This window comes from Ornithodoros turicata, chromosome 3, assembly GCF_037126465.1.
Source record: "Ornithodoros turicata isolate Travis chromosome 3, ASM3712646v1, whole genome shotgun sequence".
NCBI lineage: Eukaryota > Metazoa > Arthropoda > Arachnida > Ixodida > Argasidae > Ornithodoros > Ornithodoros turicata.
The window spans coordinates 102,925,975-102,940,659 of record NC_088203.1 but is presented as its reverse complement, the minus strand read 5'-3'; the positions used below and the strand labels follow the sequence as shown (position 1 = coordinate 102,940,659).

General features: G+C 47.2%; 2 protein-coding genes across 5 annotated transcripts in view; both read left to right on the top strand.

Annotated features, from left to right (window-relative positions):
* The window catches only part of LOC135389043 (semaphorin-2A-like), a 162,039-nt gene extending 156,466 nt beyond the window's left edge, over nt 1-5,573 (top strand). For both annotated transcript variants that reach the window (XM_064618987.1, XM_064618986.1), the window contains one exon: nt 1,790-5,573. In XM_064618987.1, coding sequence (XP_064475057.1) covers nt 1,790-1,846 — 57 coding nt within the window. In that variant the 3' untranslated portion in view covers nt 1,847-5,573. The remainder of the gene's footprint in view (nt 1-1,789) is intronic.
* Nucleotides 5,574-9,578: 4,005 nt separating this feature from the next.
* LOC135387594 (uncharacterized) lies at nt 9,579-11,768 on the top strand. 3 transcript variants are annotated; one of them, XM_064616714.1, is made up of 4 exons: nt 9,579-9,728; nt 9,812-10,171; nt 10,263-10,397; nt 11,424-11,768. In XM_064616714.1, the coding sequence occupies exons 2-4, from the start codon at nt 9,886-9,888 to the stop codon at nt 11,630-11,632; spliced, it is 630 nt and encodes a 209-aa protein (XP_064472784.1). In that variant the 5' UTR covers nt 9,579-9,728; nt 9,812-9,885; the 3' UTR covers nt 11,633-11,768. The 3 variants fall into 3 exon arrangements, with proteins under 3 accessions (XP_064472784.1, XP_064472782.1, XP_064472783.1); XM_064616712.1 differs by having other exon boundaries at nt 9,579-10,171; XM_064616713.1 differs by having other exon boundaries at nt 9,580-10,171; nt 10,263-10,391.
* The last annotated feature ends 2,917 nt before the right edge of the window (nt 11,769-14,685 follow it).

Below are 14,685 nucleotides of genomic sequence, written 5' to 3'. Positions count from 1 at the left end.
GGAAGATGGGGGTGACTCATGACCACAGAGTGCTGGCAAAGGGGGGCAATAGCAGGGGAAACAGAAGCTATCTGAGCTATTGAACGCACTTCACCTCGTCACCTCATTTTCTCCGCGCGAGCTTTCGAGCAGTCCGAAAAAAACAAATTTCGCTCCAAAATAAGCTTTACTAAGCACTAGTAGGTTGGAAAAATTTGTCGAATGCTTTCCTAGCGGGCTTCCAGCTCTACCTGGTAACATCAGCTCCTATTTCTCGAAGCGACATTTCGTCACTGTGCACTGATGGAAGCACCGCCATCATCAAGTCCGCTTCACCTAACCCGTGCGTGCTTTAGGTGAAGCTCGCTTTACAGCGCTGTCGCGCGACTCGCGGGCGGGCAGCACGTGCTGGGCCTTTTGAATCAAGCCGCTGGCCAAAAACGAAGACGCAAAAAGCACAGAAAAAGACAGACCTCTTCTACTCAGAGGAATGGAAAATGAACAATCATTGCCTTTTTTTTTTCCCTCTATATTTCAGTTGGTTGATTTCTGTTGATACGAATTTCGGATGATACCGATATTTTCGGTCACCCCAAGAGAGAAATTCGCTGGTTGGGAAAAACAGAGTCCGAAATATCGAGCGACGGGGCTGCACGGCATCCGAAATTTTGGGCGTTCTTATACATCAACTCTATGGGAAACTCGGCTGTTCCGCGAACGAGTCCGAATAATCGAGCATGTCCGAAAAGTCAGGGTCCAAAAAAAACGGTCGGCGACTGTAGATGCTTTATCTCGTATTTTTGGATATGCTGTAGCACAGTAAAGCACCACTTGATCAAACTATTCAGATGAACAAACTTTGCTAGAATCCCCCACCGAAACTCTATTGTAGCCAATGTAAATATTTCCGGTTTAACGAATCCCAATGCAGTGCAAATTTCGGTTCTACATATCTTTCCTACGGCCCCACTGCATGGTTCTTGATTCATGGTGGCCGCCGCCATGTTTGCTTTCGACTAGAACTTGATGAGAACGCCAAATTTGGGTCGTAGCCATAGCCTCTGTCAAAATGGGGTCACATGCAGCAGAATGGCGCGTAACAGACCAGGAAGAATGTGCCCGTTCTTTCAGCGTTTTTGTGATGTGTGTGGCCTTTGTGGCCTTTTGTCTTTCTCAGCAAAATATGCGCATTACTCAAACAAGACTGTCATGAGACGAGAGAAGACAAAGTTTCATGAGGTTGGGACCACAGAAAGTGTGAAGCAGACATTGTGAAACAACACCACGGTGTGATTTGCGAAAGTGATGGTTTCTGCTAAGTACCAGATATCTCAATGCACTTGTGAATAATGCAAAATAAATAGCTTTAAATATCATTTAGGCACCACAGCTTTATGTTAATTTGTGACAGCAAGCTGCCCTGTACTCATTTCAGTTTAGTGAACTTTTGCTTAAGTGAACTGTTTCTTGATGTCCCTTGAAGTTCATTCAAGTGAAGCTGCACTGTATCGCTCGCTTAAAACATAGTTTTTGTGCGTTCCTGCCAGATACGGTTCAACGGGGTTTTACTGTAATTCGAATTGTGCTCTTCACTCCTGATAGTGAACTTGGTGAATTAAGGGAGGTTCCAAAGAATTTCGGACATGTGATTGTCCAGCTCCTTTGTAGACAATCAAGTGCCACGCTTTCTGTACAATCAGGATTGGAGCAATGCAGCACTTTGCTTGCATTATTTTTAGAATGTGCCGCAGAGCTGGCCCTCTGTTTACGCTGACTGCCTGTTTCAAATCCTCCCATTTTTATTTTTCAGAAATGTCAAGGCGCACATCCGAACGACGTCACCTACCACGGCAACCCGTCCGCTTGAGATCCACGACCGATATTCAGACCCATCACAACCGTACCGCCAATACTGCTACTACTACTACTACAGAGTTAAACAAAACAGTGCTCAATCCACCTGCTCCACTTTCCCCCACGTTTTTTGCAGAGAGAATTTTCGAGAAACAAGAGAGTCATATACACAATATGACATTGTGTCCGAGGTGCGTGCGGACGACGCAGGAACTGTAGGGATTGACCCGACCGAAAGCCACGTGTTGTCAACGGTAACGCATTTGTTGCCAGCCTTGGACTGCGTTTCGGGACGGGTGCGTCCGTGTGTGTGTGGTGCGTCCGTGTGTCTGTCCCTCTATTGTGGCGAAAACGGACGCTGCTGTGTGTTTTACAGACTCTTAGATGGTTCATTTCTTCACTGCCCTCGCCCGCCCTACACAGGTGTAGCAGATTTTTTTTTCTTCTAATTTTGGAAAGCCTCCTTGAGAGAAAGAGGAAGCTCTAACCTGGTTGTATAGCTTCTCTAGATGCTTGTTTTCCCACCGACATCCCGTGGATGTCCCCGTGCTTCAATCTCCACGATGAGACGACTGCAAGCATTTTTCCTTACCACTGTCTCTGCCATGGTGGCAAGACGCAGAGTTAAGGAATCGGCAAGCCACGTGGCAGAACGATTTGTTGAGTTGACGGAGCCGGATTCGCATCCCGTATAGTATTTTCTTAAAACTATATTTAAGTGTTCTTTGCTGAGTGATAGAGAGTGAACTGTACCTTTTAGGTGAACAGGTTTTATTTTTGTGTTACTTTTTGTTTGTCTTTTATGCATGTTTTACTTTACTCGGTGCATGAACCTTTAAGAGAGAAGGTCACAGTGATGTGATAGAGCATTTATGTTAGTTCTCTACTAGGTAGGTAGATCTGAGCTCTCAGTTTGTTCTGTACTTTTATTTTGTACAGGGTTGTGACAGGAACAATGCTTCTGAGTTTTGGCTCTGGCTGGCATATTGTTGCTAGCACTTCTTTTTTTTAAAGTTTTACAGAGAAAAGCTCACCTTGGGCTAGATATACGACAACTGCACTTGCACTTTGCAGCAGCTTACTGAATCATGCAACTTATTCACTCTGTAATTCGTGAGTGTGCTTAAGAACAAAACACATAAGCAATGAGCATTTTGACATTTCCGGACAACACCACCTACTCATTCACCAGAATCAGAGTAGCTGGCTTGATTGACAGGACACTGAAACAACGCATTCTAAGAAATCATCGACCTTGCGAATCGTCGTATTCACCAGAAAGTAAAGTTCTCAAACCAAGTATTCTATAACTTACGAGTGTAAATGACCTGGTTGCCAGGGCTTTTTGCCTATATATTACAGGCGAAGAGCGCCGTGGAGATTTTGTTGTCATAATCTTTTTTTATGTTTCTATACTTAGTCTTTAGGTGTTAGTCTTCAGTCAAATTGTTTATGCATTTTCTTGCAAAAATTTTTCATTTATGTTTGTTCAAATTAAGAACTTCTCTGTCATAATTTGCAAATTATTTGCATTTTTTGTTTTTTAAAATTTATTTGTACAATCATGCAATGTCCTTTCTTACTAAATCTGCTTGCCATGTGCAGATATTTGTCAACACCACCCTGATGTTTTTTTTTTTCAGTTCTCTCGACCACTCTGATTGGTATGTTACATTTACTTGTAGAACAGGATGCAGTATACTTGGGGTCCAACTTTTTGGGGTTAGATGTGTTTCCCAGACTCCCAGGGGGGGAAAATCCAGTGCTAGGTCCACAAGTAACTCACGAAAGAGCCAAATTCCTATAGGCAAGCTCCTGTGGAGGATGTGTGTGTTGTGTTTGTCCCTGGATGGCTCATTGATTGGCTCATTGATTGGCTCATTGATTGGCTCATTGATTGGCTCATTGATTGGCTCATTGATTGGCTCATTGATTGGCTCATTGATTGGCTCATTGATTGGCTCATTGATTGGCTCATTGATTGGCTCATTGATTGGCTCATTGATTGGCTCATTGATTGGCTCATTGATTGGCTCATTGATTGGCTCATTGATTGGCTCATTGATTGGCTCATTGACTGGCTCATTGACTGGCTCATTGACTGGCTCATTGACTGGCTCATTGACTGGCTCATTGACTGGCTCATTTGCTCATCTGTAATCAGGTTCTAGTTTCATATTCGAAATTCAGAATAAAATAGCAGGCTATCGATAAATTCGGGTGTTATCAGGCTATTTCTTTTTCATTCTGTCCAGCAAGCAGTGCAGAGTTAGAGGCGCATATATTGGTTAAACACGCATTCCTCGCGATTTATAGCCACAGGCGTCATACGTTGTAAAATCAAATATACTTCGCAGTATTTATTTTCGCATTCAAGCAATATTTATACCAGACATGCATATCAATTGCTACTACATAGTTTATGTGATAAATGACATAGCGTAATAGGTGTTTGGAATTCGGAGAGAAATCTGGTCTAACCCGAGGAAGTTGGAGCACAAGTATACTTGTTGTCTATTAATTGCATCAGTTTCATATACATATTGGTTTCATAAACATTTTGGAACTCATGGTGGAATTTTTGTGACGAGAACACACCTTGTGATGAGCACAACAGCTAATGATCAGAATGTTTTTGCATATATTTAGAGTTCTCTATTTAGAAAGTGCATTTTACCAACGTTACGTTCTCATATATTTCGAAAAGTGTCTTAATGGGAATTGCATATTTGGCAGTTTTATTTTAGCTAGTGTTAGGCCACTAGAGTGGCCACTATTTGTTTGTGAAGACATGGTATGGTGCAGCAAACACACTCTATCATTATGGCAGCTCTTTGTTTTGCTCTTATTGTTTCATATCACCCTTTTTTCTTGTTGTCAGAGCAAGAGTCCTCTTAGCTTGCTCTACGTTAGCAGAGACGTGTTGTGAGTTTGTCGTATCATATCCTTCACTGAACAACGCAGCAACAATTTTACAGGAAACTCGCATTGTTAGCGTTATTCCTTATTTATTTTTAGAGCCTGAAGTTTTAGGGTTTAACCCGTTTCTTCCCCGAATTGAAGGTTGCCTCATTAGGTTGAAACCCCGATTTTTACCCGGCAAATTGCTCTCACTGAGACGTCTGTAGGAATGCACGCTAACTTGTTTGGCTGCGAATGCAGGTAAGTCACCGTTTGTATCAAACCAGTACAGCTAGTTTGAGTAACTGAGCCTGATTTCTTCCAGAATTTGGCATACTCAAAGCTTTTTCACCCAAATATGCACGAATTTAGAGCGAATACGTTTATTTATCAGATTTTGAACGCCCAAATTCAGAAAAAAAAATATTTCCCGAAAACTTCAGGCTCCATTTATTTTTAGTCATTATTTCATGCAGTATTTGAACAAAAGCAGCTACGATTGCCAGGTAATGCCGACCGCAGTAAAGGTTCCCCGAGTGTCTCTGGCTACACGACTGTAAGGGTGTGAAAGGTTTGGCCACATTGTCAGAATAAGTTTGGTGAATAGTACGAGGGGGCAACACTCTCCCCCTGATGCTTCAGGCTTCCTACAAATGCTTTTACCGACGGTTTGGAAGAGTCATCTTTTAACATCACGTAAAACCTGTTACCTTCAGCTTACTTTTTCTGTACTTTGAAGTAGAATGTATTTATCGGTCCTGGAAAAATATGTAAGTAACAGACGGACAATTTAACAGTGTTTCATATGTATAAAAGTAAATAAACGTCTCTTTCTAGTGCGTGGTGTGCTTCGCGTGCAAGTATTTTCTACGGAGCTGGGAGAATTCACAAATGTGTTTGTTCTTGTTAGCTTTCTTTGAAACACAAATTGTTCAGAGTTTTTTTCAAGGGCATTCATACACACACACTAGTAATGCAGCTAGAACATGGGGTAAGTCTGAATACTTCTGCAAGTATATTCTGTTAAATTTTTGAATGGGTTTTTGAAAATGTCCGAGGGGCTAAAATTGCACGAACCATTTCTTAGTATACGACCTAATATATATCAGCAATGAATGATCCACAGTTTGCATTCCCATAGAATGTCAAATTTTTGCACACTGAACTTGACTGCAATTTTTGTTGGATATTGTGACTTCTCTTTTCATATCAAATGAAACTTTGCATAGCAGTGCTACATTTTCTTGACTACAAGCAGCTGTGACATTATGCACTCAGTCTCTAAATATCAAAAACCGGTGATAGATCCCTCTTGAACTTTATAAAGCTGTCAGAAGGAGTCACTTGATGCATAGTAGCACTCCTAAGGCTGTGACAGTACACCCATTCGACGAAAGCAAACACATCCACTCTACGTACCTCTTCTGTAACATGTCACATCCCCCACTTTTAAGTCCACAGCCAGTGATGAGGATGGTGCCCAGTAGCAGCACAGAACAATATCCTGTTCTAAATACTAGTGGCTCCAGACCTGAGGCTTTTCATTCTACTACGTAGCAAGCACCGTATGCTGTCATATTTTGCGCCATCGCATGACTTGCGCACCCCTAATAGACCTCTACCTGAGAAACGTCATCATGACGTTGGTAAACAGACTGAAACCGAAACAAATCGGAAGGGCTGGGTCCCATGAACGGACACTTGTAGGACCGAAGGTCGCGTCCCTTTCAGGGGCCATCGTAACCCCCTCAAGACCCTAGCTTCGAGCGTAGTTAAACTCTACCAAATTGGTACCGAATGTGCGTCGAACACTATGACGTCATTTGCTTACAAACAGAGAGATCTATTTAACAGCAAAATTGCAAATATAAAAACTCGCGTAATTGCGCATCCGCATTTTCGTGCGCGAATATATGATCCGCGCGTCTCAATGACCGCGGCGATTGTTTTCCGCTTACCACGCAGTTTTCGCAACGCCGTCAGTGCTACCGAAGTTACAGCGGTGCTTTCGTTTTACTTGACGTGTACTGTCACTCGAACTACGAAACAAATGCGGAAAGAAACTCTGGACAAACACACTATAAACTTGCAGCAGAACGTGACAAAGTTGGCGAACATGCTTTCGGTTGTCAGTGCGACTAGCGTCGTCTTCGAGCAGTGTCGCTTCATCTCGCCGTATTTCATCTGGTAGGATGATAGAGAGAGAGAGAGAGAGAGAGAGCGGTAGTGTGCCCAGTACTGTATAAGTAGTAATTTTCGCGAGGACCTATTTTTCGCGAAATTTAAAGTCCCGCGAAATATTCGAACCAATGACAGAAAAATACGTGAAAGAACTATGTAAGAAATTTGACCCAGGACGCTGAGGCAACTTATGTATACGGAGTTTCTTGCGCTCTAACACTGCATTGCCTCGCAAAGTGTTCAGTTTGCCGCTGCAACTGGAGACTGTAGTCCCGGCTTCACGTACGAATCCCGCGCGGATGTAAGCCTCCCGTGATTCCGGTTCCTTGTAAGCCTGGATCATCCAGAAAGCGCGTATGCACTCTGTCACGCGTATAGACCTTTGGAAAAGTTGTCGCATCACTACCAAGTGCCAATCGCACTTGTTCGATGCGATGACAGGAATGGCGGGAGACGAGCCGCGTAGGACCCCCTAATCGCATCCCTTGCAGTCAGAAGTGCTCAAAAGCAAGACAAATTGAACGAGTTACCCAGTTGTTACCTTCTTCCAAGAAGTTCAAGGTGGATGGCCCCTAAGATGCAGGGTGGACGCAGCGCGGTACCGCGAATTTAAGGTTCCGCGAATAATTGCCTGATCCTGGCTTCTCCCAACTTCGCGAATTATTGAGCCCGCGAATTTAAGCACTTATACAGTATTTTGCCTCCCGACTGTCTCTGGTAGTGCGAGTACTTCTTTCGCATTTGCGCAATGCAGTGATGATGTCAATAGGGGCTCGATTTAGGAATTTTACGTCGTTTGAGTGTCGCTGCGGACGTTCCCACGCAATTTGCGCATCCCGAACTTTTCCGACTTTTTCTAGGAGGAGAAGTGCGCAACTTACGGGAGTAAATACAGTATTTATTCAATTTTCCAGCGTTGGTATTTTCTGTCTTCGCCTGTACAGAAGCGCAGGAGCGGCAAAGGGGAGGGAGGACAAATTTTTTTTCCAGGACAGTCGAAATATATGTGTGTGTGCGTATGCGTGTGTGAGTGCGTGCGTGCTGGAATAGACGTCCACCCGAGAAACGTCGTCATGACGTTGGTAGATAGACTGAAACAGAAACAAAACGGAAGGGGAGGACTGGGTTCCACAAATGTGCACAGGACCATCGTAATCCCCTCGGGACCCCTCAGGACCGGCGCGACCTCGTTCGCTCCTGGCTCTACCAAATTGGTGGCGCTGTCGAACACTATGACGTCATTTGTTTACAAACAGGGAAAGGTCTGTTGACTCCCAGAAAGACGTCGGACAAAAGAAGTGGCTTAAAAAGCAACAATGAATAATACACTGTTTAATACAAGGCAAAATCGTACAGTGTGGTGATCGGGAACTTGATGGGGATGTGCATTCGGTCGCAAATTACCCCGCGAACTGCTAAAAAGTATCATGCGGTAATCTAGGTAATCAACAGACGTAGCCTTCGACGCATAGGTTCCAGTGGGAAATGTTTACAAGAAAAGGTAATAAACTGTATAAATGACCAAATTATGTAGGTCGGTCATACGCTGACCAAGCCAAAAGGTACTGCAAGTAAAAAACCCTGACTTGAGCTGTAGCATTGGAAACAAACTTCCTCCAACCACAGAAGAAGCCACTCGTAGTCACGGGCCTTCTGTGTTTCAAAGCACCAGCAGCGATTGGCTGAAGCGGGTGACACTATGCTACGTAGACATTAGCACATACGTAGCAAAGCAGGGAGAGGACACGCCCAGGGGGACCTTCTTAGTAGAAGCAGTGGTAGAAGCCTTTGCCCTGGCCGATATCATCTCCCCCATCTACATGGACAGCGACTCCACGGACATCCGGTGAACACACAATGGCTGTGTTGCTGGTGCAAGATTGTCTGGAGTGATACAACCGCGAAGAGCGTGGGTGTGATTGGCAAGGGCGGATCCAAACCTTCACTTTTGGGAGGGAAGGGGGGGGGGGGGGTCGAAGCGCGTAGTGGGGGAACCAATGTATAAAATGACGCGTTTTTGGTGGTGGTGGGGGAGATACCCCCACCCGTCCCTGTATCCGCCACTGGATGGACTTCTAACGATATGCATTTTGCATAACGGAATACGTACGAATCGATACATTTATTCGAAGGGAAGTGTGCTTATGATAATTCGCTGTGTCACAAATGGTATAGCTTGCTAATAAGCACGGGCGTACCGGGGGAGGGGGGGGGTACAGAAGGGTCGTTCACCGCCCCTGGAACTCTGGTCACTTGTGGAAATTGCCCTCCTTACACACAGGTTGTCACGATTAATTCCCAGTTCCAGATGTCGTTATTCTACCATCTTATATATTATCTAGTGAGTAACGGTTGAACGCTGCCCCCCCGGGGGGGGGGGGACCGGAAGAACTCCTGGGTTCGCCCATGATAACAAGATTTTATTTTTTGAGCATCCAACGATTCCAAATCTTCACTACGAGACGCACCGTTGACGACATCACGGGTCACCGGAGCACGTGAAAGCAGTCCCATCCCATCACCACTATAGCCCCTAAATAAACTGAACCAAAGCTTATTTAGAGACTCTAATCACTACCACACATGTGGTGGTGGTGATAGCGATGGCGAGTGGGCTTGCCGTTGTCGGCCTCACAGAGGTGGGCAACGTCACGACTGACGCCCTGGGGAACGTGAGTCCTGGGCAGACTTCTGAGGGAACTGTGCCGACATCTGTATGACAGCGTCTGAAGCAAACCTCACGAGAAAACCCTTAGCAGGACTGTCGGAACCGAGATTGGAACCCGGGTACCTCCCAGTCTCGACGTGACATGGTAACTACCACTACAGACCTAATTACGCCCTTTCGCCCTGGCCAATCTCCCTTAGTGGCTTATGGCAATCTTTTCATTGGAAGAAGTCGAAGAAGCAGTCATTGGTAGAAGAAGTAGAAGAAGAGGAGGAAGAAGACCGTTGACAACAACGAGCGACATGCGAGAGGAAGCAATCAGAGTGGGAGACAAGTTCCAATGGAACCCTTCAGCATCTGTGGATCTCGACCCTGCGTATCGGCAGAAGGACCAAATACGAGAGAAAATGCCGAGAGTCTCCAAAGTGGACTGGACGGGAGCGGCGGTATGTTTCTTGGTATTCGTTATGTTCGCAGGTTTCTTAGCTGTCTTCATTTGGGGTCTGCATACTCAACCGGACATGCAGCCGCATACCACGCGTCCTCTGCTCCAACCAACTTCGTCGTGGTCGCATGAGCCTCCTACGGGTAGGATCCCCTGTTCTCTGGTTCTCTTGGCGATTTTGATGCTGCAGTTACTGGTCCCCTCAACTGACGGGGTTGTTGAATACTCTGGCAGAAGCCGACATTGCTGCATTCGACGAAACGTCTTCATTAACACCGGACTTTGAATACACTCTGGGCAATAAACACCATGGGGATGAGCATCTACCTACGGCGTCGACAATGACTGCTGGTACTACAGCGAGTAAGCGTAAGCTTCCCACTTAATTTATTAACTTCTTCGCATTACATAGTTCGCTCCAGTCAGCAGTTAACATTTCTGTAGAATATTTTAATTCATACGGACGCCTATCGCAACCCTTAAACACCCACGTCTATTGTTAACTCCAATGGGTTCCCGTCCATTGCGGTGTCGAACGCGATGAACTGGCGGACAGCACCGCGGAAGCAGCTGTATCATCTCGGACACGAACGCGTATTGCACTGCTGAGAGGCGATCGGCGGTCCATACTTCGAAACCTTGCGACTCCCCTGGTTACCCGCCAACGGACCGCCGACATACTACCCCCCGCCATGCTAAGCAGAGTTGACCCAGCACTCTCTTTCCGCATGCCAGCCCATACCTCTCGTCAAGACGCCGCATTAGTTCATCGAATGCGCCTCGACGTGGCCTTCACAGCACAGTGGCGCTACCGCTCGCGACAAGTTAACTCACTGCGGTGCTGTTGGAAGATCTCGAGCACATTCTTCTCCTCCGTTGCCCACACTACCACCCTTCCCGCTCCGTACTGTCCGCCTCCCGTCCCCCCTCTCTCACCAAATTGCTTGGCTCCCCAACGCTCTGTCCTCAAGGCTCTCTTCGCCTTGTTTGGACGCCACAGGACTTCGATTCTCATTGTTACGGGACCCATTCCTTCATTCCCTGCTCCAGCAATGGGGTAGAGTATCGCCCTCGGCGTTGAAACTCCCCACCCATTATCGTGAAATAGTTTGTTGTTGGTTTGTTGCCCGCTCAATACAGGGACGGATAGAGACCCTCGTTTTTTTTGGAGGGGGGTTTGGGGGTGTGTGTGCTCTAGACGCTGCAAATGTGATTGATTGATTGATCGATCGATTGATTGCAGTCGCAGCCGTCGTTACCTGCGTGGTGGACGTTTGCAAGGAAGCCACCTTGCCGGTTTGCGTTCCAGCTACACCTAGCATCTGTAGAGTGCCTTTAGCTCCACCTGCCCTCTGTCTAGCTTCCTGTTGACTCGTTCTTATTCCTTCTTTTCAGACGATCCATATATCCATAAAACAGTGGAAAGCAAACGACAGACGAACTTTGTATCGGGAATTGTGGGAGGGCACGAGGCCAATCCAAGGGGTTCCGTTGGAACATCGATGAACCTCCAGAGAGGTCTGCTACGCAGGTTGCTGGTTTCGCACGCTCACAATGCGCCATATACTACGGATAGGGTGTTGGTGAGACGTCAAGAGACTTGAGGGTGCACACCCTATCTGGTGCCAAGCCGTCACCGAAGCACTGTGGCGCTTGCGTCATTCACCATCCTCGTGGTGCTCTGCGGACCTCTACCAGCCTCCGCAGAGCATTAAATGTGCTATATCGTGCTGAATTAAATTGATTCGAATTTATTTACACCTAAAATGGCAAAATGGTGTGGGCGAACTGCGGCAAGAAAGCCAAAAAGGCTGAGACGATGCGATCCGGATTGGAAGAACACATCAGGTAGTCGGTCTCACTCGTTGGCAGTATAGTTACCTTTGTGCCACGCGCCCTACTCTTGCTGGGGTCCATGGAACGTGCGTACCGATGAAAACGGCTGATGTCGTCCTACGGGTCAGCTACAGGACGTCGGAACTGTACGCTTCCGGGAGACGTCGCACGTGTTCTTGAAGGATGCAACCGTGAGATGGCTACAGGCCCCGTACCGTATACCACGCGGAGGATCGTATACGCGAAAACGTATTCGAGGGACGTTAGTGGGGTTGAACCTGCTTCCACGTTTCCACGACGCGTGGACATGACGGCTGTCGTGATCTATAGGACATGCCGTAATACTCCTTTGCAATTACGACCTGTTTCTTTTAACCATCTAACCAGTGTGTCCGGTGAGCCGAAGGAGGATGTACCGCGTGAGCCTCCAAACGTACTCTACAGTCTATGCCCTTAGCGCCTTAGTTGTCTCATAACGCAAAACCACGAATTATTATCAGAGTATACTCGTCCAAAGGGTAAGCCCCGAAACACACGACCGCTGCAATGGGTCTCAGACTGTGCACTTAGCTTTGCATAGTTTTCTGCTTGAAATCTGCTCCGAGAAACCGGTCCTTTACTCGTAGACGTTCAAGGCGCCTATGAACACCCTCCCCCTTTTTGGAAACCATAACTGCGATTGTCACACTCATTCGCGGCGTGTGAGATAGAGCCCTGCACCATTCGCGGATGGAAGCGGATATCCGCGGATATCCGCAAGATACTTGCGGATTCGGATGAAGATTTAGCACTTTCTGCGGTGTGCGGATCGGATGCGGATGGTGCGAGGTCGGATGCGGATAGGATGCGGATACGAAGGCAGCGGATCGGTAGCGGATCGGATGCGGATATACCGCGTGCTGTCATTTTTCCACCAGCAATTTATTTGTATTGCGCGCCGACAGCCGACAGCGAGCGCATGTTCGGGTTCACCTTTGACCATGCACGGCGGCAAGACGGGAGAGGAGGCATTCTGACGTCTCGAACCGCGCGAGCACCGACGAGGTAGCGTTCCACGCGTTCCAGAAGTCTCTCCATATCGCGTTTGTTGAAAGGTTTACCTTTGCTTGTCGTCATGACTGAGTCCTTCCGTGACAGCATGGAGGCATCCGAAATTATACCAACATGCTTCCGGCGGTCTTTACGCGTCTTTCGAAACGTGCGGATTTTGCGGATCGGAAGCGGATGATGCGTTTTGCTCAGCGGATCGGATGCGGATGTAAACTGTTGTGTATGGTGCGGATGCGGATCGGATGCGGATAACGTGTGCGCGGATGCGGGTCGGATGCGGATGCTAAAAATCCCATCCGCGCAGGGCTCTAGTGTGAGACACCTCTGTGTACGCCTCGCGACTCCCAATACTCGTCCTGGTACCTGGTTAACTTGTCGTTTAAGCACGCACACGAATCGTAGCGCGATTTGCAAAGACGAGTGTGGTCTCTACATGAACGTCAATGACGTAGCGGTCCTGCGTCTAGCGCCATTGTTTTGTCTCGATGCTGTGTCCGTATCTGTAAAAGGAAAAGACGAAAACTCAAGTGCCGGGGAGACGAAAAAGGACGGACACAAGCTACGCTCACGCTATGCTGCGGCCAGTATTGCTTGTGGCCGTCTTTCTATACAGCGGCAGCTGCGGGATGGTTTCACGAGATCGTTGTGTCTGCTGGGACACGTACAGGGTCGGCACCCAATGTATTGCTCCGTAGACGAAAGCGTGCTGGGCGAACGCAATGCATCCTGAGCTGCGTTTACATGAACTCGACAGAACTCGACAGAGCGGATCGAGTTGACTGTCGAGTCGAGTTGAACTCGACCCGACGCTGTTTACATGAACTTGCTCCAACGGGAGACGATCGCAGCGACGCCCCGCGTCGAGTCGAGCAGCCAGCGCAGTGAGGCCGTCTTCCGGTTCCTGTTTCTGCTCACGCCCGCCGCCGCCTGCGTAGTAGAACGATGGCTGTACTCGATCCCACAGTTCCTCGCGTCCGGCGAATTCGACCCGACAGCGTTTATATGCACTTCGCCCGTCGAGTCGAGCGCGTCAACCCACCCCATGCTGTCGGGTTGACTTGATACGACACGACGCAGAGTCAGCTCGACCCGACAGCACAGGTCCTGGTCGCACGTCACAGCAAATGCCAAGGCACACGTGACCTTAAAGATGGCGGCGCCCGTGATCGGTGGCCAAACAGTTTGTAAACAATATAGTTGTTTCTGCACGACGTTTTGGATGTCTTTCGATCACGGTAATTGTTATCCAATAATCTCGCAGTAAAACGCACAGTTTTGCACATAATGCCTAGTGTACTGTCGTCGACTTCCGAAGGTGTAATGACGACCGCGCGTTAAGACTGCGACGAGAGCCGATTATTCCCTTCTACCTCCATTATCATCTGTTATGTTCTGCATGGCCACTGCTTTCTGCTTTCTTTATTGCATGCCACAACTTTGTATTACAAATATATAAAAAAAACCTTTGCTCGTTCTGGAATTTTCCCCACGTAACCACTAACCTCCTTATCTTTCGCTATGCTTGCCAATTCTTGCCTGCTGTCCCGTTTCGTCTAGAGTCACTAGTTTGGTCCACGTGTTCGTGAACCTTCCAGTTTTCTGTAACCGGTCTGTAGCCTAGATCACAACGTTCACATAATCCCCTCCACACTCTAACAAAGCAGCCATTCACTCCGGCCGTAGAAACCCGTACGGAACCTTTCTTCCCTCCGGGCTGTTGACCCACAATTCGCATGGACCTTTAAACACCATGCCAATGATGAGGACGGTG